General features: G+C 34.6%; 1 protein-coding gene across 3 annotated transcripts; it reads left to right on the top strand.

Annotated features, from left to right (window-relative positions):
- Positions 1-5: 5 nt before the first annotated feature.
- On the top strand, positions 6-27498 carry LOC129941364 (calcium channel flower). Of its 3 annotated transcripts, XM_056049978.1 has the most exons (6): positions 10-263; positions 364-493; positions 15602-15809; positions 15888-15995; positions 24434-24567; positions 24745-27498. In XM_056049978.1, exons 1-6 carry the CDS (start codon positions 261-263, stop codon positions 24750-24752), a joined length of 591 nt encoding a protein of 196 aa, XP_055905953.1. In that variant the 5' UTR covers positions 10-260; the 3' UTR covers positions 24753-27498. The 3 variants fall into 3 exon arrangements, with proteins under 3 accessions (XP_055905954.1, XP_055905952.1, XP_055905953.1); XM_056049979.1 differs by lacking the exons at positions 24434-24567; positions 24745-27498 and adding an exon at positions 16366-16955 and having other exon boundaries at positions 6-263; XM_056049977.1 differs by having other exon boundaries at positions 9-263; positions 24434-27498.
- The last annotated feature ends 444 nt before the right edge of the window (positions 27499-27942 follow it).

The following is a 27942-nucleotide window of genomic DNA, read 5'->3' as shown; positions in this document are numbered from 1 at the left end:
TACGCGCATTGATCTGATGTGTCAAAAAATTTTCAATCGTTGTTCGTGTCGTTCTCGTCGTTCGTTGACTTGACAGCAGAAGCAGAAAAAGAAAAGGTTTTTCGCCTTCGTGTTCTCGTTTCGTCTTTCGTCGTAGTCGTCGTCGTTTCGTTTGCAAAAGAAAACCAAGAAAAAAAAGATAAAGAAAAAGAACAATTCCTCCGAAAATTAAACTAATTTACTGAAAAACTCATTTAACTTCTCACCAAACCACCAGAAAAATGGTAAGTTAACTCAATATCGAGATGGAGATGAAGACGAAGACTCCTCCTCGGTCAAGGACTGATTTGCTGATTTGTTATATTAATTGCAATTTTTCCGCAGTCTTTCGCCGAGAAAATTGCTACACTTATGGCCCGACCAGGTCAAACAGACCAACAGCAGAGCCAAAGCGCTGATGTTCCTTGGTTTATGCGGTACGGAGCACCTCTGCTCGGAACAATAGGAGCATTCTGTAAGTATGATTCATTAGGAATTTTTAATTCTTTTTGTTGTCTTGGGCATTGGACACTCAGCTATCCACACATCCATATGCGGAAGCAAAAATTGATCGGGGGAAAAATAATATAAATCTGTCCAGCAGTAGCAGTTGGGATTTTTCTTTTTCATTCTCGTATCGATTTTTCCACATAACATTTTCTTTTTTTTCGGTTATTATCTGTTTTTGTGTATATATCACGGTGTTCATGGTGTGTTCTTGAAGAAAAGGCTTTTTCTATACCTACCTATAGTAGGGTACATACATCAAATTGTCATGTTCTGCTCCTCTTGAAATGGAAAACAAGAAAACAAAAAAAGAGTTTTTTTTCTTTTCCTTGTTTTTGTTTTTCTCTGTGTCGTTGGACAAACACAAAAATAAAACAGTGGAATTAGATGTTGTGTATCTTGTGCACTTGTTTGACAAGATTTAACTGCCCCATCATCTCTTGATTTGGTCAAGTGCTCCAGTTATTATTTTTTCCATATATATAGGTACCTTACCTAGGCCGTTTTTCATGCTTCTAACTAATTTTCTTCAAATAACCCGTGTGTGTTGTTGTTTCTGTGTACTTAGCGTTTTTTTGCTCCTTGCTGCTACTGCTGCTGCTGCGCTAACAATGTCAATGTCTTTCCTCTTTCTCTCTCTCCTTTATTTTGGATAATAAGAGGGTGGTGGGTAGGGTGGTGGTGTGAACAAGGGGGGAGTACATTGTATGGGAGGTTTGAAATAGATCCATGTTTTTGCATATGGAATACAATGTGATTAAATAACTTGATGTCGATGTCGACATCTCATTGAACTCTTATCGATAAATGGGTGGATGCGGGTGATGGAGAGCTGCTCTTAATGACGATAGGATGCTGCTATGGGATGCGATGCGATGAGTTGTACTTGGCTCATATTATCGATAAAATTACTGTGTTTTACCATAAATCACAACTCTCCTAACATATTCTAATTCTGTGATATGCAAGTGTGACGCATTTGATGAATGATTCTGCTCATTCTCGAGATGTGTTGTTTTCTGATTGTATTATCAATTTTTCATTTCGGCAGAATATACATGGGCTTAGTTTCAAGCATTGCCAAATAAATACTTTTTAAAGATAACCTCCATTACACTTGACACGCAATTTAAAATGTCTTAATTCTGGCACAAAAAAGATTCTGGCATAAAAGAAAACACATTGTAAATCAAACATCGGTCAGGGTCAAGTATTTTGAAGGAAGTAATTTCATGGCTGGTCTTACGTCCTTAAAGGATTCCAATTGAGTTCTTTCATTTGAACAAGAGTGGATCTCTTGAACTTACTTTTAAAGTGATTCAAGGCTACGCTTTTAAAAGAACATGTTTGTCAAATTAAATTTTATTTCCAAAAATATGTTAAAACCTAAAGTAGGTTTAAATGTACGGAAATTTAATTGGATCTTTGAGGAAGTTACATAATGACATGCAGCTTAATAGAATTAGAAAGATACACATATACAAGGACCCTACTACATAAATCCGTCTTTAGGAAAACGATAGATCTTAACAAAGCTAAAATTAAAGTAAATATTTTTCATTAAGAATGCGTTCAAATATTCTACCGTATATGATGACAGGGTGTTTTTTTAAAAGCTATAGGAAACTTAAAAAAGCACATAAAATTCAGAAAAATGCATGAATATTTTATTTGAATCGATAGTACGGTCCATATAATTTAATGTTTGAAGATTATTTCATGTAAATGTTGAACTCTCTGCGCCTCAAATGGTCCATCCGGTAAGTCCAATTTTGGCTTACTGTTTCCAACATCTCGGCTGGCATCTCAGGAATAAATGCTTCAATGTTGTCTTCCAATACGTCAATTGAAGCGGGCTTGTCTGTATGGACATGAGCTAAACAATAGCCCCACCAAAAAATAGTCTAAAGGCGTTAAATCGCACGATATAGGCGGCCAATTGACTAGTCCCGAACGTGAAATAAAATGTTCACCGAACTCACCTCTCAATAAGTCCAGTGTTGGGCGTGCGGTGTGGCATGCAAGTCAAGCTCTTGCATTTGTATTTCATCTGTCGACTTACATCTATCAGACTAACATTAACAATAAATAGTATAATAATGATAAAATAAATTTTATAATGTAATAATATGTACAACTTAAATTAAAACTTAGTTTCCAAGATGCAAAGCCCCAATATATATAACGTATAGAACATTTTGTTTAAAAATTGATCTCACTTGACTAAAGCCGATTACATTGGAAATGGAGTTGAACAGTACAAAATTTGATTATGATATCATTACGGGCATAGTTTGTTCTATGGTACTCAATATAAAAAAATCTCTAGGTCTTATAGATCTTTCAGGTGCATAAATATTAAAAAGAGAAAGAATAGAACGAGATACAATATGGTTTATAAACACATCTCTAGCAAACATTATTACAAAATATTTTCTTCTAGATTGAAGATTCATTAGCCCAAGAAGATTACATCGGTCTTTATAAGAAGGAACAAAAAACGTGTAAATTTTTTCTGAATGTTTTCAATTCTCTTAATATGACAAACATAATATGGATCCCATATAACAGAACAATACTCCTAAACAGATCTTACTAACGATGTATACATAGATTTCTAAGCTTAAGGATCGGAAAAATCTTGAGATTTTCTTCTTAGGAATCCCAACATGGCATTGGCTTTCGAGATTAAATAATCATAATGCCGTACAAAGCTAAGTTTCTGATAAAAAATTATGCCTCTGTCCATTTTAAAATTGACTCTAACTAGATCTGGGTTTGAGATAGAATATTTAAATAAAAAGAATGACGAAGCATGAAAAACGAGAGAACATTACATTTAGAAATATTAAAGTGCAATCTTTTAATAGCACACCAATTAACAACATTATTAAGATCCTCTTGAAGAAGACTGCAGTCCTCTATACTTTTTAAAGACTTAAAAATCTTGAGGTCATCAGCATAAAGCAGACATTTTGAATTCATAATATACAAAGGCAAATCATTTATGAAAAGCAGAAAAAGTATAGGTCCCAAATGACTTCCCTGAGGAACTCCAGATCGGTTAAGGATAACCTTTGACATTTTGTTCCCAATACCTACAAATTGCCTTCGTCGTTGGAATTGAACAACCATATAAGCAAAGAAGAGTGAAACCCCATTAATTGTAATTTTCTTATAAGTATTTGATGTTGAACCCTGTCAAAGTGCTTTGCAAAGTCAGTAAATATAACATCTACCTGACAACCATCCCCTAATTCAGTTCTTAAGAAATTAGAAAATAAAGTTAAATTGGTAGTGGTAGATCGACCGGTAAAAAACCCATATTGGGGTTCCCAAATTTAGTTCTTCTCTTCATCATAAATTCTTCGTTTTACAATTGCTTCGAAAATTTTCGCAATCAATGTCAATTTAGATACAGAACGATAATTAGAAATGTTTTGTCTTGAACCTGATTTGAATATTGGAGTTATTATAGTCTTGCAACATCTTGTTTGTAGCGTTGAATCGCTCCTAGATATCATTCCAAAATATTGCAAACAGCGGTTTCAAGATGACTCATATTCTGTAGAAAGTGCGTTGCTTTATTCCTCACTATGTCTTTTTGGTCTTTATTGGAAGATATGCTGGTTAAAACTTATTCGATTTCCGAATAGCCGTTGACTGAGGCAAATATAGATCAATGATTTCTGTTATTTAAGATTAATATAATTAAATAATCATGGACAAAGTACTGTAGGCTGTAGGTAAAGGTAAAAGAGCATGCAAGAAATACATATCAAAGGAAAAGATGTTTACTAGTTGCAATTTGAAACAAAAATTGTCTTCCGCCCCGGTTGCTCTCACATAAATCCGGCCCTGCTTTTGGCTGATATACATTTAAAAATCGACAATTGTGCTTATTTACGTTCCCATTGAGTCAAAAATAAACACAATTTTTCGGTAAAAAAGTGGATCCTCGGCCAACTTTCCAAGAGCCTATTCACCAAAAATTGTACGTTGCAGTAGGTCGTTCTTCTTCAATTCTTTCACCAGTTGTATTTTGAAAGGCATCACACCCAAAACATTCCGTAAAATTTTCCACGTTGTTGAGTAACAGAGGCCCAATTGCTGCGAATGGCGACGAATCGATAATTGATGGTCATCATTAACACTGGCCGATACATCTGCGATGTTTTCTTCAGTTCACACTCTACGTAAACGTGTTGGTGGTTTAATTTCCAACAATGTTAATTTGGTGCAAAAATCAGTCTCAATAGCCCGAAAGGCCGCTTCAGTGACAATGGGTCGAAAATAATAGCTAAAAAATCACCCTTTATTTGTTTAAACCTTTTCTCACTCAGCTTAATTATTTTGGAATTATCTCTTATTCTTCTGCGTTTAATTTGCTCGTACTCTTCTTCATTTCTTTGCAAATTAAACTAAATTCCAACAGTGTAAATATTGTAATAATTATCCTTGTACAAACATTTGATGTTTTATTTTTAAAACTGTCAAACAACTCGATACTCGTTTGAAAGTACAATTTTTTTAAAAAAGGAAAGGATTTGACAGTAATAAAAAAGCACAAGTAAAACCGGTACTCAAACATAAAATGTTCAAAAACCAAGGAATTGTATTTCTTTTCTATTTGAACATTTTATGTTTGGGTAAAATTTCATCAAGAACGAGGTCCTTAATTTGTTGATAATTATCAAAAAAATGTGCCCTGAGATTCCCGTTTGGCAATAAATACAAGTCTAATTCCTTTAAGGTCTTAAACAGGTCACTTGTCTTCCTCATTAGTAAAGAAGACTCAAGTGCAGTTGTTATAAATAAAAAAGGATTCTTTTGGAAGGTTAAAAGTATCGGATCCAAAACTAGTCCATGGTTCTTTGAGGTAAAGTCAATTTTCTGGTGGTCAGTTCAAGCCAGGAAGGCCTGTAATGCCCATATTTAAAGGACCAACTTTATTTACGGCAAAAATACTACATGCCTCAAAGGCAGTTAGAATTTTGGAAATTTCTAAGAAATGTAAGGATTTTTCTTTTGAATGGGTCCCTACGCTTATTTTCAATGACATTCCATTAATAACCACTATTAAGAAAGTTAACTTCATTGAAAGATAGTTCGCCTCAAGTTCCTCCTTGCCTTATAATGTCATGGTTACGCCAGTTCTCGAGCGATTCTATGAGAGCAATATTTTTTCCTATGAATATTGTTGCGAGAGTTTTAAAAAATCTCAAGATTCACCGCATTATTATAAAAAAGTCTTCTTAACTCACGCTAGCAAAACCACAGCGTAAGGTTTTCTGGGGTTTTTGAGCTCGTTCCGAGAAGTGGGATAACACGTCCCTAAACAGTATAAACATAGGAAATTTAAGTGTTACCTTATCAGAAGAAGAAGTGGAATTGGCTCTATCTGGTCTAGATGAAGACAACAATTCTGGCCTAGATGAAATCCCACATATTGTTTTAAAAAAATGTTTTGTCGCTTGATCTAGTTTAATAGTTCGTTAACATATTTTTTGCCAGAATGAAAAACGTCCTTCGTTACTCCTATTCACAATGTGGTCCAAAACAGGAAATAATAAAGTCCCGACCTATTAGTAAATTGTCCGCAATACCTAAAGAATTTGAAAAAATTGTTTGCGATAAATTGAAATTTTTATTAAAAGAAACTATATCCCCTCACCAACACGGTTTTGTATCCGGTAGATCAACTTCCAGTAACCATACCATTTTGACGATTTTGCAAAAGCGTTTGATAGGGTGCATCATAAAATTGTATTAAAAAAAATAAGAGAACATAGATTTTCATTCCAACATTGTTTCCAATGCTCCAAGCTTGTTTCAATTGATTCGATTACATCACATCCTTTTTCTGTAACTTCTGGCGTTCCACAAGGAAGTCATTTAGGCCCAATGCTGTTCCTTATTTTTATTAATGACTTACCTGATGTCCTTACAAACTTAATGCGTCTTATGTTAGCGGATGATTTAAAATTTGCTAGACGTGTAAAAAACTAAACAGTCTTTACGCCGCTGATGTAAACAATCTTATCAACTGGTGCAATATTAACCAATTAACCCTAAACATATCCAAATGTCAATGTTTTTCGTTTACCCGTCGTTTGTTACCTATCGTTTACGATTACAATATGCAAAATCATGTCCTTGATAGAGTATCTATTAAAAAAGACATTGGAGTCATTTTTGATTACAAGCTAAACTTTTTACAGCATACTGAATTCATGGTGAACAAAGCCAACTCTATGTTGGGTTTTATTTTTCGTAATTCGTTTGGTCTTAGGGACCCCTACACACTAAAAGCCCTTTATGTGGCGTATGTTAGATCAATTATGGAATATTGCTGCGAAGTGTGGAATTCTTATTAGAAAAGGTCCAAAATTTCTAATAAGAAATTTACAAGATTTGTAGTACACAAACTAGGCTGGAACATTGAAATGCCTTCATATAACGTTAGATGTCAGCGTATTGGTATGCAGACATTAGAAAACCGCCGTAAGATGTTTGCCATAAATTTTGTCCGTGATATTTTATCATATCATATTGATTGTCCTTATTTATTATCGCTTATTAATCTTTACGCTCCTTCTAAAGAACTAAGATTTCGAACCTTATTCCGGGAAAACGTTCATAGAGTAAATTATGCTTTTAATGAACTCATAACTCGCAATGTAAGGGAGATTAATAATGTATCTCATAATATAGATTTTAATTTTCACTTTCGTAGAAACTCATTCAAAAACACGTTAAACTTATATTTTTTAACAAATTAAATAATGTAATAATAGTTGTAATTTTTTTTATATAAGTTTAATTTGATAATAGCTCAATGAATATTTTTAAAATTTCAATTGTCTATTTGCGATTATAAACTATAATTGATATTAAATAAATAAGTAACAGTATTTGTTCAGCCAATTTTCTTCTCTCTCAAATGATCGACCAAATGCACCTAATTCCCTATGTTCTAAGACCATGGAATCGTAGATTAATTATTAGTTTAATAAATATCTTAACGGACGAAAGCTTCCTAATATCGGTCAGTGCGGTCGATAGTAATCTAATGGTTCATCTCACCGAACAAATCAAATGGGGTGGCGCAACAGTCCGTTGTGAACCAGGGCCTAGTGACTTACAACTCTCAACCATTCCTGTGTGCGAGTACTATTGTCAGGAATGGAAGGGACCTACAATTTTAGGCCGAATCCGAACGGCTAGTTTGAGAAAGCACTTTTTCATGACAAGAATTACTCTTGAAGGATTTGTCAATTCCTCGCAAGAGGCAGTACCCGCGAAAATTATTTTTTTTTTTTTTTTTAAATTAAGGTGGCACAGGCAGGGATTGAACCCAAGACCCCTTGCATGACAGTCCAACGCACTTTTTTTTTTTTTTTTTAAATTCATTTTTATTTAATTCAATCTTAAACCTATCTTAAAGCTAGACAAAAATTAATAAAACTAGCCTAATTATCCATAACTTACAACTAACTTAATGGTCCCATACGGACACTCTAAGCTAAACTATAACACTAATTACTAATGCCTTTCGTCCTTAAGATCTATTTTACTTCAATTTAAATTTTATTTGTTTTGTTTTTATTAGAAAATTTTGAAAAAACTAATATCAATAACAGTCCAACGCACTAATCATCATGCCACGTGTACTACCACCGAACAGTGAAGCAAATATATACATAATTTTCGAGATGTTAAGATTAAAGCACTTGATATTTTGAAATCATTGGATAAAGTCTGTCATCTTGTTCTCTTGATGAATCCGTCCTTTTTGGATTATAAACTACATTGTAAGTAGTATTGAAAGGCTTAATGTCTGTAAACCGGAAAATAAACGCTGGTGTGCCAAAAGGCTATGTTTTGTATCCTGCACTCGTTCTCATTCTTCACTTCTTCTACACCAATTAAATGTTTCGTCGACGGTAGTAATCTAAGTTTTTCATTCATATTCGATTCCTGACTCATCCCTTCTCTCCGGGTGTGAAACTGCAATGACGAAATATGATAAGCTCACTAAATTCTGATCTACACAGCATTTTCCAATAGGGAATACAAAAAGAGTGTGGAATTTAGTGCTTCAAAAACTAAGCTATTATACATGAGTAGCACTTTCATCAAGAAACTGAACATTTCCATATTCTCGGTTTCCATCTCTTGTTAAACGATCAAATATGTTATGTCGCCAAAAATGCGGGAAAATATCTGGGTTTTCTTAGAGGATGCAAGAAATTTGTTCTCGTTTTGATCTATCTATAATTTACAAAATCTTAATAACTTCAATCTCTGGGCTGGTACTTCAGCGACTTCCTTAAGCCTCTCAAACAGTATAAAAAAGCTCTTTTTACGACAAGAATCACTCTTGAAGGATTTGTCAATTCCTAGATATCACAGAGAGGGATTGAACCCAAGCCCTATGGCATGACAGTCCAACGCACTAACCAGCACGCCACGGGTACTACTTTTATACTGTATTTTTGGTATATTGAACGCATGCAAAACCCTTGGAGGGTACGCTAATAGTAAAAAACTATTCGTCCTGCTAGGTTAAGGGCTCTTACGTATTCAAATTAGTATAAAATGTATTCCTAAAATACAACATCAAAAATGAATTAAAATGATTTATTGAATCGTGTGAAAACAAAGACGTTTGATATTTCTGTTTATAAATAATTCAAACAGCTGATACTATGCGATCATTGACTTAAACTCAAGATATAAAATATTTAGATTCAAATTCGAGACCTGATTTCACTTAATGGATTCACGATCAAACTGCTTCGTAATCAATTCATCTATCATTAAATTGCTTTGATATGCACAATTATTATATTCTTAGTCACACTCCCCAAAATTGATAAGACTGAAAAAATTAAACAGAAATAATTTATCTTATTTGACACCAAAAAATGATATCACAACTAGATTGTTAGAACATAAATATGTTTACTTCTACTTTTAACGTGGCGGTGTGTGTAATGAGAAGACTTTAATTCGATCTAAATTGTACATATTTCAAACAGAAAATAATTCCAAGCAACATTATCTCTCGCTGTATTAAGTCAAGCGCTTATATTAAGTCATTAAGATTTTTTCTTATCAAGAAAAAGTATAATATGATGACATATTTATGTAACTGTTGCGTTAGAGAAGAAGACCCAATTTAGGTTGGTTTCCGTGCTGCGGTATTTTTATGAGTTCTTGTTTTCTGTCAACTTTGTTGTCCACAACTATGTTATAACCGCATTGGAGAAATGAAAAAAAAAATAACTTAGTACCTTACTTGGCTTCAATTGCTATAGTAATTACATACGTACTAAAACAAGTTCTCTAATTTCGCGTAAACTTTATATTTCTGTGTATAAATAGAAGTAAAAAAAAACCTTGCAACAGAATGGAACGCAGAAATCATCAGAAAGCAAAACAACAAAAACAAACACGAATTAAAAAAAAAAACTAAAAATAAGCGAACTGAAACTCTATCAAATGGAATTAATTTACTAATTCGATTTGCTTCTTCTTCTCCAATAACATTTTCTATGCAAAGAGAAGAGAAGAGAAGGAGATAAAAGACACCTATCTACTTAACATCAAAAGTAAAGTATCTCATAATATCTCATCTCATCTAATCTCCTCATCCCATTCGCCTCTTCACCTTGTGTGAAATCAAAATAAATGATTCACCATCTTTTAGCTCTAGTTTTTTCTTTGTTTTTATTGCTGATTAATCTTATCTTAGGCAGAAGCACAAGCACAATAAATTCGACTCACTATAGGCTTGAAGTGACGTTGTTATTGATGATAATGTTGTTGTTGTTGGGACTATTCGCCACGCAGATTGATCTAATAGCTTTATCATGTAAATAAATTTCTTAGGTAGTTTGATAGTAATTATTTTAATGATTTTCACTATGAAGATGCTATTGATTTGAGCTTGAATGAGAGGGGTAGAGGAAGTGGGATGGTTTATTTGAGTGGGTCAAATCTGTACTATTTGTGAAGACTTATGAAAAAAATACTACAAAAAATAGTTAACAATGTGATTCAATGTTATCGCAGGATTAATATTTTACGCACAATTAAATGCTCCTTTACAAGTTTCACGTCTGGGATCTTGTTTGGTTCTGGTGATTACTGCTTCCAATTCGTCGCCTTAGTGACACAAACGTTTTTGAATAAAATAATAATTTTCAAAAAAGCTTTCTTATTTATTTTATTATTTTTACCTTACGATTTTCAATCAAAGTAGAACTTACTGCTTTGAAGCTAAAGATATCATCGCTTCCCATTTCTACCAATGTATATTTTGATTGTTTTGATGACATCCTTACGACAGTTTACCATCCGACACGGGGTCAAATATATTAATGTTTTTTGAACATCGTTCAATATGGGCATGAACGGAATCGCACTCCATCATAGAGTGTCTAGGTTAGAAATAGCAATGGTCTATTTGCGGGATGTCAAGTGATTGAACCGAGTAGAGAAGCATTGCCGAGATGTTAACGTTTCGATTCTGCCCTCCACAAATATCGCTTATCAGGACAAATGGTTTACCGTCGCAATGTTGCCTTAAATACATATATAGACGAGATGCCACTTCGTCCGAACCCCTTCCAGCCATTCTCTCATGCCACATGAAACAGGTAGTAAACTGCCAAACTTACTTACTTACTTAAGGTGGCGCTACAACCTTCTTCATCTAGCTCGGTCCCTAGCTAGATGTCTCCAGCTTCGAGCTCCAAGTTGGATGAGGTCAATTTCCACTTGTGCGCGCCATTTGATCCGCGGTCTTCCCCTACTGCGCTGTCCTGTAGGTGTGGATTCGAAGACTTTGCTGGCCGGAACATTGGTTTCCGTGCGCTCTACGTGACCCAGCCATCTTAGTCGTTGGACTTTTACACTTTTGGATAAGTCTACGTCGCTGTACAGCTCGTCGTTCCATCGTCTCCTCCATTCCCCTTCGATGCATACGGGACCGTAGATCACACGAAGAACTTTTCTCTCGAACCGACCCAAGGTGCTTTCATCCGCTTTTGTCATAGTCCATGCTTCTGCACCGTATAACAGGACGGGGATGATAAGGGTCTTATATAGCAAGACTTTGGTCCTTCGAGAGAGGACTTTACCAGTCAATTTCTTTCTTAGCCCAAAGAAACAGCGGTTAGCAAAAGTTATTCTGCGTTTGATCTCAGCGCTGGTGTTGTTTTCAGCGTTTACAGTGGGTCCTAGGTAGACGAAGTCCTTGACTACCTTAAAGTTACGTCTGTCGATGGTGAGGTTTTGACCAAGACTTTGGTGTTGTATGTCCTTTCTTGACGATAGCATGTACTTTGTTTTGCCCTCATTAACCGTGAAACCCATTTTTGCCGCCTCTGCCTCAATACTCACAAAAGCCCCATTGACATCACGCTGAGTTCTTCCGATTATGTCAATGTCATCAGCATATGCTAATAATTGGACAGACTTTTGAAAGATAGTGCCTCTAGTGTTGACGTGTGGGCTCTGCACTATTCTTTCAAGCACGATATTACAAAAATCACATGACAGGGCATCACCTTGTCTTAAACCTTTTTTGACATCGAAAGGTTGTGTTAATTTGTTTCCAACCTTAATGGAGCAGCGTGAATTCTCCATGGTCATGCTGCACAAACGGACTCGTTTGGCAGGGATGCCAAAACTAGACATGGCTCTATACACCTCGTCCCTGTAGATGCTGTAATATGCGGCCTTGAAATGATGAAAAGATGGTGGATGTCGATTTGGTGTTCTTAGGTTTTTTTCCAGAAACTGCCGTCGTGTGAATATTTGATCGACTGTGTACTTTCCTGGTCTAAAACCACACTGATAAAGACCTATCAGGTTGTTGACGGTGGGCTTTAGACTTTCACCTATTACGGCAGAGAAGTTTTTTTGGCTATGTTAAGTAGACTGATTCCTCTATAGTTGGTGCAGTTTAGAGGTTTTTCAGGATCGGGCAAGCAATACTGAGGTTCCATTCATCGGGCATGCTTTCTTCCGACCATATCTTCCAGATAAGTTGGTGCATACTCCCAACCAACTTATCTCCAGCTGCTTTAAAGAGCTCGGCATTCAAGCCATCCGCTCCAGCAGCTTTATTAGACGTCAGCTTAGATATGGCAATCTTTACTTCGTCTAAGTCGGGAGGACGGGATTGTTGGCTTTCGTCGTCTGGAATTGATTCAATGGATCATCATCCTGCCTGACAGCGGTATTCGGTTCGTATTCGCCGTTATACAGTCTGCAGAAGTAGTCCTTCCATATCCTCAGCATTGACTGCGGTTCCACTATGATGTTTCCACTTTCGTCTTTACAGCCGTCGTATCTGTGTTTATGTACCTGTGAATTTCGTTTCTCCTGTTCATAAAAGTTTCGAACTTCATTCCTGCTTTTAAACCTCTCAACATCTTTGACCGCACGCTTCTCATGCCCTCTCTTTTTCCTTCTGAGAAGTCGGCGTTCCTCTCGCCTCTTCTGCTCATACAGCTCATGAGCAGCTCTCGTCCTTTTATGCAGCGCCGCTTTGCGTGCCTGTTGTTTGGCTGCATTCGCCTGCCGACATTCCTCATCAAACCAGGGGTTTCTTGTTGGTGGCTGCTTGAAACCCGGCACATCAGTGGCGGCTTTTCTGATTGCATCTTGGCAATGTTTCGATACATTGTGTTGGCGGCAGAGGACTTCGAGAGAGGTTACTTGTAACTGGGTCGGAAAAGGATTTGGCGATCTCTGGCAATTGTAGCCGTTCGACGTTGTACCTTCTCCCAGCATCGCCCTGTTTTGCTTGGGTTTGAAAACCCGAAGTGCTACCTTGGGTACAACGAGGTAGTGACCCGAGTCGATGTTAGCTCCTCGGAAAGTTCGGACATCCATAATGCTGGAAGCGTGTCTGGCGTCGATCGCAATATTGTCAATCTGGTTGAGTGTAGATTGATCTGGAAAAGTCCAAGTTCTTTTGTGGATGTTGAGGTGTGGAAAACGCGTACTGGCTACCATGACGTTTCGCCCCGCAGCAAAATCTATGAGCCTGGATCCGTTGTCGGAAGTGTTGTCGTGCAGGCTGTTCTTCCCGATTATTCCACCAAAGATGTCTTCCCTTCCTAGCTTGGCATTGAAATAGCCAAGGACTATTTTAATATCGTAGCTAGGGCACTTCTCATATGTTTTGTCTAGGAACTCGAAGAACATATCTTTGGTGTTGTCGTCTTTCTCTTGTGTGGGGACGTGCGCGCATATCAGGCTAATGTTGCCGAATTTAGCCTTGATGCGTATGGTCATAAGGCGCTCATTGATGCACCTATAGCTCAAGACTTTTTGCCTAAGTCTGACTACAATGACGAAGCCGCATCCAAATAAGCGCTGTTGGTGGCGGTGATGTCTGCTTTATAGCAGTCTAGGGCCTCCGCTAATTCTTCGGCCGCACGTGGTCTGTTAAGGGACCTAACATTCCACGTGCATATCCGAAGTTCGTTGTTCTTAATTCGTTTGCGTTGGTTGTCAACAGTAAATCCTTCCGTATCCGAGGCTTGTTGGTGCTTCGCAACTATGAGAGCTTTTACGTGGCCAGGAAGTCACCCCGACGGCACAACCCCCAACCTGCAGGGCCAGATCCTAAGTATAACTCCAAGGATGGGGAGCCGGAGAAAACCGCTCCTTATAGGCCTGGGCTCCGAATAAGTCGAAGAAGCCCTATAAGGTGTTCACTAAGTAGTTCAACCTTACTGGAACTGTAGACTCCACCGTTGATTCCATCTCAGGAATTCCTCCGCTGCCGTCTGGATAAGGAGAGGTGCCTTAGTAGAAACACCACTCCCCACCTCTCTCGTTTGCTGCCCCCAACAACTTTCCACAGGGGTTAGAACCCAATCTCCAGTAGAGGTTCTAGGCACCCAATGTTCAATGAGGTGAAAGTAGGAGTTGATAGACAGAGGTTGGTTTTGAGAAAAACCTGTGGACGTTTGTGTCCTCTTGAATGCACATGTCTACCATTTGAACATTTTAAATAAGCTTTTTCATGATCTTGGAAAGAAAAGAAGAGAGGTAGAAAAATTCACCATTTTTTAGAATGTTTATAAATATTTTGGAAACGGTCTCTTGCTTTTTTTAATTTTATTAATATAAAAAGAAAATCACACGGACTTTCACCCAGTTTTTTAGTCTCCAACTTCTTTGAATATTCTCTCAACCTAATGACTGATTCCTTAGTTATTTAATCGTTTGTCCTTAATCTTAAGTCAAAATAACAAGGAATTTAGTTATTAATAAACTTAAAGATAAAGACAGCCCTGATCCCGATTCGATAACCCAATGCTGTCTCATGTCGTTAAAGCGTAACACCCTCCCTATCTATGAAAAGCACTTGCATCCAGAAAACTAATCATTTTTCAGTACTCGTTATGTGTACACTTATCACCTTTTATGGAATGATCACATATTTAATCTCTTGGATAGAATTCAAAAGAGGGTTTTAAAAATGATAAGCGATAGAACTATTACTGAAACATTTACGTCCCTCGGACACCACTGCAATGTTTCATGCTTTTCGTTGTTTTATCGATATTTTTACAAACAATGTTCTGTCGAATTAGCCAGTTGCATTCCACCCCACAAACGCGTCAGCCATAACACTCGCACTTCCAGGAATGCCTTTGAGCTCAATTTCAGGTGTACTATCAAGATTCTTTCCTAAACCGCAAATCGAGGATGTGGAATGCTTTGACCAACTCAGTTTTTCCCTCGTATTTTGCAAATCTCTTTCAAAACATATCTTTGCCAATTTTGGTCACCTACGTATGAATATCATTCTCGCCGAAATAAAAACACTTTCAAATAAGATTTATTCGTTTTAAGGATACAACCCCAACCAACAACAAGGTGTTGCAAAATTCAAGATGAAGCAGTCACTTTCATGACTTTGTGTTTCATAATTAATTGTAATAATTTTTTTTATTTTATTGCATTTTAAAAAGAAAACTTGTATTTCATCCACCCTTTTGTATGAATTTTAATAAAAATCTGTTTTCTTATTATATTTCAGTTTCCATATTGTTTGGCTTCTACAATACCCTGGGACTTCTGACATTAAATTTCATGTGCTTGGTCGCCGGAGCGCTACAAATAGTCATAGGCTTCTTTATATTAGCCGTAGAAGCGCCGTGTTGTTGTTTCTTCATCGAACATGCAAAGATATTTGCAACAACAGCTGATAGCCGGCCTTTATGGAATCGGGCGGCTTGTTATTGCGCGTAAGCAGAAATTTTACTCAAAAGATTTCAAGAACAGTTTTATTAATTTGTTCTTTTGTTATTTGTTATTTTTTGTAGCCTTGCTGTTATTCCATTGATCATGTGCTTTGGCTTAGGAAGCTTATTCCCAGGTTTATTGATTTTTGGAACTGGAACAATATACGGAATGATGTCACTTGGTAAAAAGTAAGTACAATTTTTTTCGTTACATCCCTTTTTTTCCATAGATTTTTAATACCACAGTGTGTTTACACGCAATATGAATAAAAAAAAAAAAAAAAAAAACAAATATAAACCCTCAAAAATATACTTGAGTCAAAATAACTGCTTTAAAGTATTTTTTTGGAATTTTAATAATTAAAACCAATGGAGAAGAATCTTATCGCTAATATGTGTGTTTTTTTCGTTTTTTGTCTCTTCTCTTACTTTGTCCTTTTTTTCTTTTCCTCTTTTAATATTCTCAAACGTTTTCTTACTAAAACAAATAATGTTTGAATAACTAACAAAAACAAATCAAAAATCAATCGACACAAAACAAATAAAACGAACAAAACAGAGCAACACGTGAAGAAATGGCTGCGGCAGCAACTTCACCCACAACAATGACACCTGGTGGTGGACAAATGCAAATGAGCACCGATCAGCACGTTACATTAATGGAAGATCCCGATGTATGGCGTCCAACATAAATCATTTAAAAACAAATCGTAGAGAATTTCATTCAAATTTTAAACAACAAACAAAAAAGTTCTTCTTTCAACAACAAAAACCATTCAAACAGACACAAAACAAAACTAAACAAAAACAAAAAACATCCCCACCAAAAATCAAATTGTAGAAAATTTCATTTTTGAATGGTGTCATTGAAAAATCAACAACATCAACAAACATTTGCATTCAAAAACAAAACAAAAAAGCAAAAAAACAAAAACATTTTGCTCAAAAGAACCAACAAAATGACACAGAAGATTTTAAAAGTCCTCAAAACCCCTTGCCCTGCCCATGATGATCCTTTTCTATATTCTTCTCTTCAGCCATGATCCCCTTCCAATTCCTATTTTGAGTTCCTCTTTTCTTCAGTTTGGTGTCTCCTCTTTATGTTTAGCGCGCCTACAAATCAATAAAAAAAAAAACCTCTAATCGGATCCAATATTTAAAATATAAAACAATCTACTAAACAACACCACCGCCACTTTGCATCACCCAGCCTCAAGCCTTCTCATCATCATAGTAGTTAATGCGCCAGTGGCTCCTCCATCATCTCTCTGCCAAAAAATTATAAATTATCATAATAACGCCAAAGTGCATTTTAAACAAAAACAAAAAAAAACATCGCGCTTAATGAAAGACATAACTTGCGTGCGTGGAAAAGGCAAATAACTTATTTCTTTTTGTTTTGTTTATTTAAGCTTACAATTTTGTTGGTTGCACTTTTTGTAGTTGAACTAACCAAAAATATATTAAAAAATATTTTGTTCAGTTTAAATTTTTGCAAGTTTTAAAATTTTGTTTGTTGTTGTTAGAAACCCGTAGAATAATATTTTATTTATTAATTCACAACAAATCACTTAGATTAGATGCTTGAATGCAATATTCCCAGAAAATAAAACAATAAGAAAGTGCGAGTCTAATGGCTGGATGGTGGTATGCTATAAAATGTTTAATTTTTTTTTGATATCCTTCCTTCCTTTGTTTTAGATTTTCAAAAACACACCTTGTAATCCTAATCTTCAATGCATTTTTTAATAGCTTGTTGCGTTCCATGACATTTCAGTGTTGCGAAATCAAAACACATAACAATTTATTTGACTTTATGTAAATCATTTGAGGTATCAAATTTATATTTTAATTTTGATATTTATAACTTACTAAGAGCCGTTTCCTTCACTCTTCTTCAACATTCTCCAACCTTAAATCATTTAAATGACCAACACGCGAATTGTTTCAAGCATCGATTCTTTAGAGGTAAAAGGAAAACAATTGGCATTATAACTACGATGAATTTTAGAGGGGATAATTTTACTGACATTAATAAAACTCTTGATCTTTTTGCTCAATTTTTTGAATCAGTTTACTAAACTTCAAAAGGAAATTTGGATTTTTTTTTAGATATTACCCCTAAAGTAGATATTTCAATATCTCAATACACTTAGAATTATCTGATGTATTAAATGGCCTCCAGAATCTTAAACCCAATTACATTCCTGGTGTAGATCGCGTCCCTACTCTTGTCTTAAAAAAATGCTATGATATTGAACTTATCTTTATCGCTCGGAATATTTTTGGACGAATGAAAATCTTCTTTTCTAAGTCTGGTTCGAAAAATAATGTTGAAAATTACAGAGGCATATGCAAGCTGTCTAAATTTCCTAAACTGCTCGAAAGTTTAGTAAAGACCAAACTGGATTTTTGCGTAAAAGAACATGTAAGTGATGCCCAGCATGGATTTATATCGGGTAGATCACCTGTCACTAATCTCGCATGTTTTTCCTCTTTCGTTATTAATTGTATAGAAAGTCAAAGTCTAGTAGACGCTATCTACATTTGATTCTGTATGCCACAACATACTGCTTCGTAAGCTTCATAACTTTGTGATTCACTCTAATATCCTTCAGTGGATTTCATCTTTTTTAACTGATAAGGTACAAAAAGTAAAACTTGACAATCAAACCTCGAGATCTATTAGATGTACCTCAGGAGTTCCCCAGGGCAGTCATCTTGGTCCACTTTTATTTATAATATTTATCGATGACATTTGCAGAAACATTAATGTCAATGTCTTAATCAATATGCTGATGATCTTAAATTATTTTTAAAACTGAATTTTATTTATGATTACTTTAATTTTGATTAACTGTGTTAAACTAAATGTTAAGAAATGCTTCGCTATCTCTTTCTCTAGGAAACTCTTTACTTTTGAGTTTTCGTATTCTCTTGATGGTATCCCTCATCAGAAAACTGCTACAGTAAAGGATTTGGGTATCTCCTTTGATCCCAAGTTTGCATTTGTTTTGCATATGGATGCTATTGTCGCTAAAGCCAACTCTATGATTGTTTTTATTAGTAAAAACTCAACTGACTTTTCGGATCTCTATACGCTTACATCTCTATATAACTCATTAGTTAGATCATTACTTGAGTTTGCTGATGTCATATAATTGAAAAAGTTCAGAATCGTTTCACAAAATATGTGTTTTGTAAAATGCGCTGGAATTTTTGTCCAGATTCTCAAGCTCGACGTAATCTTCTGGGTCTGAAATCTTTCAAATCTCAAAGAACTATTCATATAAAGTGTCCTAACCTTCTATAGTTAATTTGTATTTATGCCCCGATTAGACCATTGAGAGAAAGATACCTTCTTTTTCAACCTAAACATAGGACAATTTATGGAATGAATGATACAGTTTTAAGGTCAATTAGGGAGTTCAACTAAGTAATTAATGGCGTAGAAACAAATTCGAAATGATTTGTATTATCATGTGACACCGTTTTGTTGAAATCACATATTCTTCAATAGCAGGCAAAAACAGGCGGTTACCATTTAAATTGACAGTCGTTCCATCGTCATTTTCGAAGAAGTAAGATGCAATCACGCTTCCGAACCACCAAACAGTGAATTTTTGTCCTCTCTTTAATTACTTGAGGATGCTCAGAACCCCAAATACGACTATTTCGTTTGATAACATACCCACCGAGTGAGAAATGTGTTTCGTCGTTGTGTGAGCTGGACTTAATGTGCAGTAAGACAGTCTTAATTCCTGAGAACGACGAAGAATCGACACGGCATTGCTTTTACTTACAGCAGCTATATCTTCAGTGGTACGAGCGAAACGATGATGCACAAGCCTTGCAATATCGGTAACCAATCCGGTCTCTTTATATTTTGCCAATTACTTGCGTAGTTGGACGATTTGTAAAACATAGAGCACATTATGTGGCTGTGGCACATTCAATATTTTTGTAGTAGGTTTTAACAATTTGCATGTGTTGTTAAGCGATCCATTTTCGTTAATGTCAGACTTTCAATTTAAAAAAAAAAATTAACAACTTTGTTTGACAGATCTCGAAACAGCAAAATTGATAACCATAGGTCGTCCAAATGACTTTAATTTTAGTATACAACAATAAATGTAAAAATGGCACTTAACACATTGACTTATTTCCTAGCTTAATTTTGGAAGAATTTAGAATTTAAAAAACTGAAACACAAACTAATTTCCACTTGACTACAAAAGTGGCATCTTTTATAGATAAGGATTTCATATTTCCGTTTCATTTCCAAATTCACCACATTTGGAAATCATACTATGTTTTCCACTAGGAACGGATAGTTAGGTAGAGATGACCGATACGAGCAGCAATTGATTCGCCACTCAATTACTGTTGAACATTTGACTTCTCGATACCACCAAGTCGTTAGACCTGTGGATGAGACATCTCAGCGAGCCAACGCTAGAGCCAATTCTGACAGAAAAAATGAGAAGGTTCTGCTCTTCATTGCATCAGGAGGACATTTTGGACAGGTAAAGAGGGTCATGTCGAATCGAGACCAGCCTCTGAGCTTTCAGTGTGAAGTGAAGTGTTTCTGTTTTGGTTTGAGTATTTTGAATGCTTCCTAACGTTTGATTATTCCTAGTTATTCAACTTGAAATCCGCAGGCAAAATCAGATCACCGACAAGACTATATATAAAAAAAATCTTTCGTAACCGTTTCAAAAATAACTTTTGTATCCTTCTTTAAGATTATGATATGGGTGCAGTAGTCGTTGTTTGCCGTAAAAATATCTGATGGAATCAGTTCTGTGATTTTATCATGTCCGTAAGGCCTTGAAAAATAACAGTTTGATTCTTTAGTGGTAATAGTATAATATTTGGGACTTCTGTTGGGCAGGGTCGAATTATTTAGTTTGTCGATATAATATTCCTCTTAACTTTTTATATAAACTAGGATTTTATTTAAAATCCATTAATTCATAGGAGCGGGCAAAGAACACCGTCCTGGGGTGTTCGCTTGGAAAGTTAATTCATTTAATGCTAAGTAGCAGAATAAATACCTGAAAACTCTTTAGTAGAGGGACACCCCAAGGTGGCGTTCCCTCCCTCTGGAACCTGGTTGTAAATAAAATCTTAATTGGTGTAGATGAAAAGGGTTTCAGAGTAATTGCCTATGCGGAGGACGTTGCTATGGCGGTTTCAGGAAACCATTTTAACACCTTAAAAGAACTCTTACAAAATCCCTAAGACATTATAAGCTTTGGGCTGATCGGTGCGGACTGGGTGTTAACTCACATAAAACCGAATTAGTCTCATTTTTGAGGGAATGCAAAATTCCATTTGTTAATCCTCCCTAAGTGAATCTTTTAGATAAAAAACTAAATTGGAAACACAATATACAAGTAAGAGTCAAAAAAGCTACTGTAACTCGCTTTTCTTACAAAAAAGCTATTGATAATCATCCCTATTCTGCTATTCACGTGGATCGTATATTCGATTCACCCATTCGATTTCTTTCACACTGCCTTTGCATTCTGCTATCCATCAGGTGAACTACACTTTCCCAAACCAATTTGACATTCAAGTAAACAGCTATTCATGTGCAAATCTTGGGAATATTGGATAAATTGTTTTGATTTATAAAAAAAGTAAGTTTAATAATCCGCCTAAACAGAATAATTTGTGTAATTTTTGTAATTGTGCAGTATTGTACTTTTTATTCTAATTGCAAGCAGAGGAATAAAAGAATTCTTAAAAAGTATCTTCTTTCCCCTAAAAATGTAAATAATATGTTATTTATAAAATAAATATTCTTAATTTAGCAATAAATTAAACATTAAATGAAAAACGGCTACATTTCATATGCGGATCTGAATTGTATTGAATGAATGCTTTCACGTAAATAGAAGAATAACGTGCAGTATTACCGACGTTTTACCGACAGATTTACTTCGAATAAATAGCAGAATAATGATTAGTGAATATTCAAGTAAAATACCCTCGATGAACAGCAGAATAGGCCTGAATAAATGGGGCTTACAACCCTGAATAACGCATTGGTTATACACATCCTGCAGCTCGTATATGTATAAGCGGATCGCTTCGCACGACCTCATCTGCGGCACTGGATACCCTACTCTACCTAACAACTCTAGATATACTTAGCAAACAAATAGCTGCAAACTCTGCTATTCGCCTTAAAGCTTCATCAGTAGGGTAACAAAAACATTGATCACTCAGTAATTCTTAAGTATTTGTAATCAATTCCAAAGCACACAGACTACACCATCCCTTACAGATTTTTATCAGAAGAAAGAGCATTCCTGAAAGACGAGACACATTTGGATCAAATACAAACGAAGGGTTTGGTGGAAGCTTGTATTTTGAATGACTGAAATAAAGTCTCTCATTCCGCCTTCCTAATCATTGTAGCGTGTTCCAGGCGGAATTTTTGGCGATAAAAAAAAGTCTTGTCCTGTTTCTAAGAAAACCTAATATCAACATTTGATATCCATATTTACTCAGATAATCAGGCCACTATCAAATCTCTGGACTCTGTCTCTACAAACTCTATAAACAGTTTAATATTCTCTTTTGCTGGGTGCCGGGCCAAAGAGACATTCCAGGAAAATGTAAGGCACATGAACCCGCCAGAACTGGTACAGTACAACCCTTTCTACCACGTTTGGCTAATGATTATGGTATCAATCGCTACATATAAACCATTGCTATGAAGAAGGCAAATATCAAGTATAATAACATCTCCACATGTTACGTTACGAAAACCATCTGACTTACACTAGATTTAAAGCGATCAAGGTGCTTGCTATGCCTAAGCAGATCGCACATAAGCTCGATAATCGGTGTCATAACCGGGCACTGTCTAATAGATTCTAAAATGACTTTCGTAGAACCTGTATGGATGAAGAAGAGGACTAAACAATTCTTCGTCACCTCTGTACATGTCCTGCTCTAGCTCAAAAACACAAGAATCACCTAGGAGTATTCTTCATCATAAGTAAGGGACTCAAACTGATTTTATTGAGCTCAGTAGAAAGCCTCAAGATTGATGTGGTATCACAACGACCCATTAAACTGGCCCAAGTTGGTTGTGCTCTATCACAGACACTTTAACGTAACCTAACCTAAATGAAATCCTATAGTGAGGACGTTTTTGATAGCAACTTCTAAATTTAGGAAGGTAGCAAGAGAATATATATATTATATATGGGTTTCCAGGATGCGTTCTAGTCTTTTTACAAACAAAAGATGTCAAGCTTATTGAAAAAAATCCTTTCGCGAATTCATGACCACACTTACACTCAACACATAATTGAGAAAAAGACTTCCTTTGAAGATCATCTCCAGCCATGTAACTGCTATATCTTGCAATTTTTGGAGCATAGTTAGTTGTATGCATCCACACCTGAAGATTTATAGGGACGGAATTAATTTGTGTTTTACATGAAATAGATTGGAGTGGATATCTAAACGTTTCAGTGTTGCAACTTTACGAATAGGTTCTACAATACATTACTCGCGATTTGTAGAACTTTTGAATACGATGGAATTTGACATCAAACCCCTATCTACTATTATGGTTGTTTCAGCAAACAACGACCTGCGCAAACTTCCTCTACAATTATATTCATTACGGCTTTACAATTGTACGTATACAGGATGGGGCTTTAAAACCAAAGATATTTTGCATAGTTTAACTTTGCTTAATTTATTTTTCTTCTATATAGAATCAAAACTAGCCGTTATTAAGGCAATTAGAAAACAAATCTGAGAGTAGTTATTTTTTAAAATTAATTCACAATACAAAACAGTGGTAGAACAGCTCGAAGGAAAAAAGAAAACATGAATATTTTCCTTTCATATACTTCATTAATATTTGCTTAAAAAATAATTACACGAAGCGATGGCTTCTAAAACAAAAAACTTTCGGAAGTCAAAAACATCAAAATCACTTCAAAAATACAAACCTTCATAATGTATCTACACTTAATCATATTTTAAAATATGTATATTATCGTATCCATGCTCTTGCATCATGCATCCTGCTGCACTTAACGAGAAACTTAAAACATTTAAAAACAAAAACAAACAATTGTATTTTATATTTGCGGTTTCTAATTTTATGCTAATTGTAGGTTTACATCGTTGGAACAAGTAGCGTTTGGCAACACAACGAGCTATACGTTCACAATCCATCATACAGCCACTGACTCCGCATTCGTAGCCAACCAAAAAGAAATGTCCTCCCTCAAAATATCCTTGTTTTTGTTGAACATTTGCATGGCAAGTTTTCTTGTTGATGTCAATGAAAGATTTTTTTATTTGGTTTTATAGATAAAATATAGTTTACACGATATTTCTTATTTTTTTTAGTTGATTATACAAACAAAAGTATATTACCTGAGTTTATTTTGCACTTAGAAAACTGCTAGATGTGGCAACAAAAAAGTTTGACTGTAATTCACAATTTAATTCCATAATTATTATTAGTTATTTTTCTTTTGTATGTGGTTTATAAAGTAGCAAATATTTTGTTTTTTATTTATAGTTTTATAAATTTTTTGTATCAAGTTGAATACTAATAAAATTCTTTTTATTTAAAAAAATAGAGCATCAGCGGAAGAAATGCGTAACGCAGCAATGAATTCTGGCTTCTCCGGTGTAACAGCAACAACACCAACATCAAATGATCGTGCCAGTATCGTGAAAAATGCACAACCATTTTCGTTCACCGGTGCCGTAGGTACTGATAGCAATGTGTGATAACAAAATAAGAATAATTATTTAAAAAAAAAATAACTAACATTTAACAATGAGAGAAAGACATTACAATTTCCTTTTTGTTTGTTTTTATATATACAAAAATATTAATTCCTTTTTTGAAAATCTAATTCAATTTCTTGTCTTTTTTGTTTTTTAGTATATTAAACTAAGAACTTTCTAGTGAAAGAATATTATCATAAAACACCCCCCCCTCTCCAGGTTTGTGCGCGATGATATATTTAAAAACATATATACATAAAATGTAAATCTTAAGATTTTTTTAATTTATTTTTTATATGTCAATTCCAATATAATGTATTGTGTTTTTGTTTTCTTTGGATATAAAATAATAAAAGTAATAATTAATAATTTTGTTTTTTGGTTTTAATTTTAAAAACCTAATTAATTCCCTTAATATCGACATTTTTCTTATTGTGTTAAGTTTTTCTTAAAACCACCAAAAAACACACCACCACTGAATGAAAAGCCAAATATAAACCAGAAATTAAAAAAACAAAAAAAGGCAAAACGCTCAAAATTGAGGACTTCCATTAAACAAAACATAATACATTTTCTTCAATGAAACATTTTTAAAAAAAAAACATTTTGCAAAAGTGACCCTTATGGCATAAATATTTAAAACAAAAAAGAGAAACAAAAAATACACTAAACCTGACACAAAAGCAATAGATAATAAAAATTGGAAGAAATAATAAATTTATATGAAATTATTTATAAAAATAAAAATACAAAATTTAATACTTAAATTTAGTAAATTAAAACAAAAATAAAAACGTTGTATGTAAATTTTGTTTGCATTAAAAGTGTTACATAGCAAAAACTTAAAAACATGTTAAATTAAATGTCATTTTCAAAATAGGATGCAAAATATTATATAAATAAGTATATATATATATAAAATAAAGGTACATACAAAGTGAGTATAAAAATACATATATATATATATTAAATAATTTAGATATTTATTTTGCAAAAAGAAAATAGATATCTACATATTTATAAATTATAATTTTTAAATTACTATTTGAAGCAAGGAATTATTAATTATTAAAGTCTTGTTTATTTTGTTGGTTTAGCTGGATGGTTGGTTTTTGGGAGGATCATGCATCATCAATTCAATTGTGAAGTGATATTTTGAATAATCAAAACTTTGTAGTTTGTTTGGAACAAGAATCTAGAAACCACTTGAAAGTTATTATTCTCACATTACTCAAGACGTGAAAAGGAAAGGCTTATATCACAAATTTCAATTCCCAATTTGTGTGGTTTTAGATGTGGAAACAATAAAAAGAAACTTTTTATCCAACATTAAGTTGGTACTTAGTCAAGTTCTCAGGAAGGTGAACTATAACACAAGTATTTTTATGTTGAGCAAATTTTTGTTTGAGTTTTACATTGTAGTTCAACCAAACCTATTTGTAAATTAAAACTACCTTAACTCTTTCAGCCACGGATTTACAGAGACTGCTTTATAAAAATAATACACGTATTTTCTACTTAATTATAGTTTTATTATTTACAAAAAAACACAAATTTGAAAATTCAACAAACTGTTTTTGAGATATTAGGTGGTTATGTTACTAACCTCCGTGGCGCTAAACCTTTTACATAAATAAACTTAAATAAGAATGAAAAAAATAATTTCATTACATACAAAGTAAAAAGAAAACATTTTTTGTTTCGGGACTTTACAAGTGTTGCATTTCCATAAGGTACTTGAAGGTGGTGGTTGGCGCAAATTGCTTTCCGTCTGTAATTCGTTCGGACGGGAAGATCCAGTGCCTGTTCAAAAAGTGGAAAAAATTTGATGCCACCATTTGTGGGACTTCCTGTCAATGGCATATGTACTTTTTAGTTGGTCAAATTTATCCACATAGTTCATGCAATTATTATATTGCATCACGGCTTCAAGACATGACACTTCAGTCATGTCCCCATTGCGTTCTTTACGACATACAACACCTGTTTTTGTCGAGTCTAAATAGTTGGTTAACACTAAAATCAATCTTTCATCTCTCCATTTTATAGCTGCGACATTTGTATCGCTTACCCTATAATCTAATTGGTCTCGTGTCAATTTTTTTTCTTCTTTCTGTTTCGGCAGATATTTAAAATTCGAATGCACAGTTCCACACGCTAATATATTGTCTTTCAGTAAGTCTACCTGTAGGGATTAGCTTTTAAAATAATTATCAAAGAATACTCTATTATTCTTCGATTCTTAATTTTCGCCAAATTTTGAACCACCTTGCCGCTGAGATCAGTCTGAACTATGTTTCCTACTTTATCCAGACTCCGCACACTTCATCCCAACCTTATATCCCCGCTTGATTGGCTTTTTGGCATATACTGCTTTAAAAAGGTGCGCCCATAGAATTTGAACACACTTTCATCAATGACAATGTTTTTTGAGGAGTAAAAGTTTTGATCAAAATTTCGTTTTAGAATGTCTAACATTGGCCTTAGGTACTTTATAGAGTTCGCCAAAACTAGCATTGTTTCTATTAGGTAAACTCTAGTTGAAGGTTGATAGGTATGTCACCAAGCACCATCATAGCTGGAGGCCCATCATTGCACTCGTCGTCTAGGTCTAAACTACAAACACTTTCATCATCTGATAGGATATCTTCTAGAAAAAAGTCAGCCATATCACCTTCATTCGGAACACGGTATTCTACAAATGTAACATAGTGTTTTTATAAATCAATCAAATAAACACTACATTACAAAAAAAAAAACAATAAAATCATAACACCAGAAGCACTCTTACGTTTTTAAAGGATTTTCAGAACTTAACATTGACAAAAATGACACTGAACGTGTTTTGTAAAAATCTTATAGCTCATCTGCTGCGTTTCGTTTGCAGAGATTCCGCATCGTACAAGGAAAACATACCAAAGTACACGTATAAATTAGAATTGTACCGTTAGGTGAGATTGAAATATATTTAAAATACCCGCGAAAAGGTGGCTAACCACCAGACCTGAAAAATTTGATCAACAAACCTTATGACAATCTTTTTCTTCGCAAAACGAAAGTCCTAAGAGTGTTCAGTTCTTTTGCAAAATTCTGCCACTAATTTTTTGGGTTTCTTTTTGATGGATTGAATACTCCCTATGTAGCAAATTGATTTGCATTTTTCAACCAAGTTCGATAATGTTTTGACATTTTAAGTAAAACGATAATCATAATACGAGTTATGGAATTCGAACGTTTTTAAACTCGCTTCGCTATTAATAATGAGGGCCTATTTCTTTCTATACTGCTTTTTGAATGTACACGATGTGTGATTCATTTTAAATTCATCCAGTTCAGGGGTTTTTAAGTAACAACA

The sequence above is a fragment of the Eupeodes corollae genome, chromosome 1, assembly GCF_945859685.1.
Source record: "Eupeodes corollae chromosome 1, idEupCoro1.1, whole genome shotgun sequence".
Lineage (NCBI taxonomy): Eukaryota > Metazoa > Arthropoda > Insecta > Diptera > Syrphidae > Eupeodes > Eupeodes corollae.
The sequence above is the reverse complement of the archived record's forward strand: the minus strand, read 5'-3'. Positions and strand labels throughout refer to the sequence as shown.

What these genes read in the sequence shown, in the direction of transcription:
- LOC129941364 (XM_056049977.1), top strand. An exon ending in CGGAACAATAGGAGCATTCT is followed by an intron (nt 494 to 15,601) that starts GTAAGTATGATT and finishes ATTATATTTCAG; the next exon opens with TTTCCATATTGTTTGGCTTC. An exon ending in CGGGCGGCTTGTTATTGCGC is followed by an intron (nt 15,810 to 15,887) that starts GTAAGCAGAAAT and finishes TATTTTTTGTAG; the next exon opens with CCTTGCTGTTATTCCATTGA.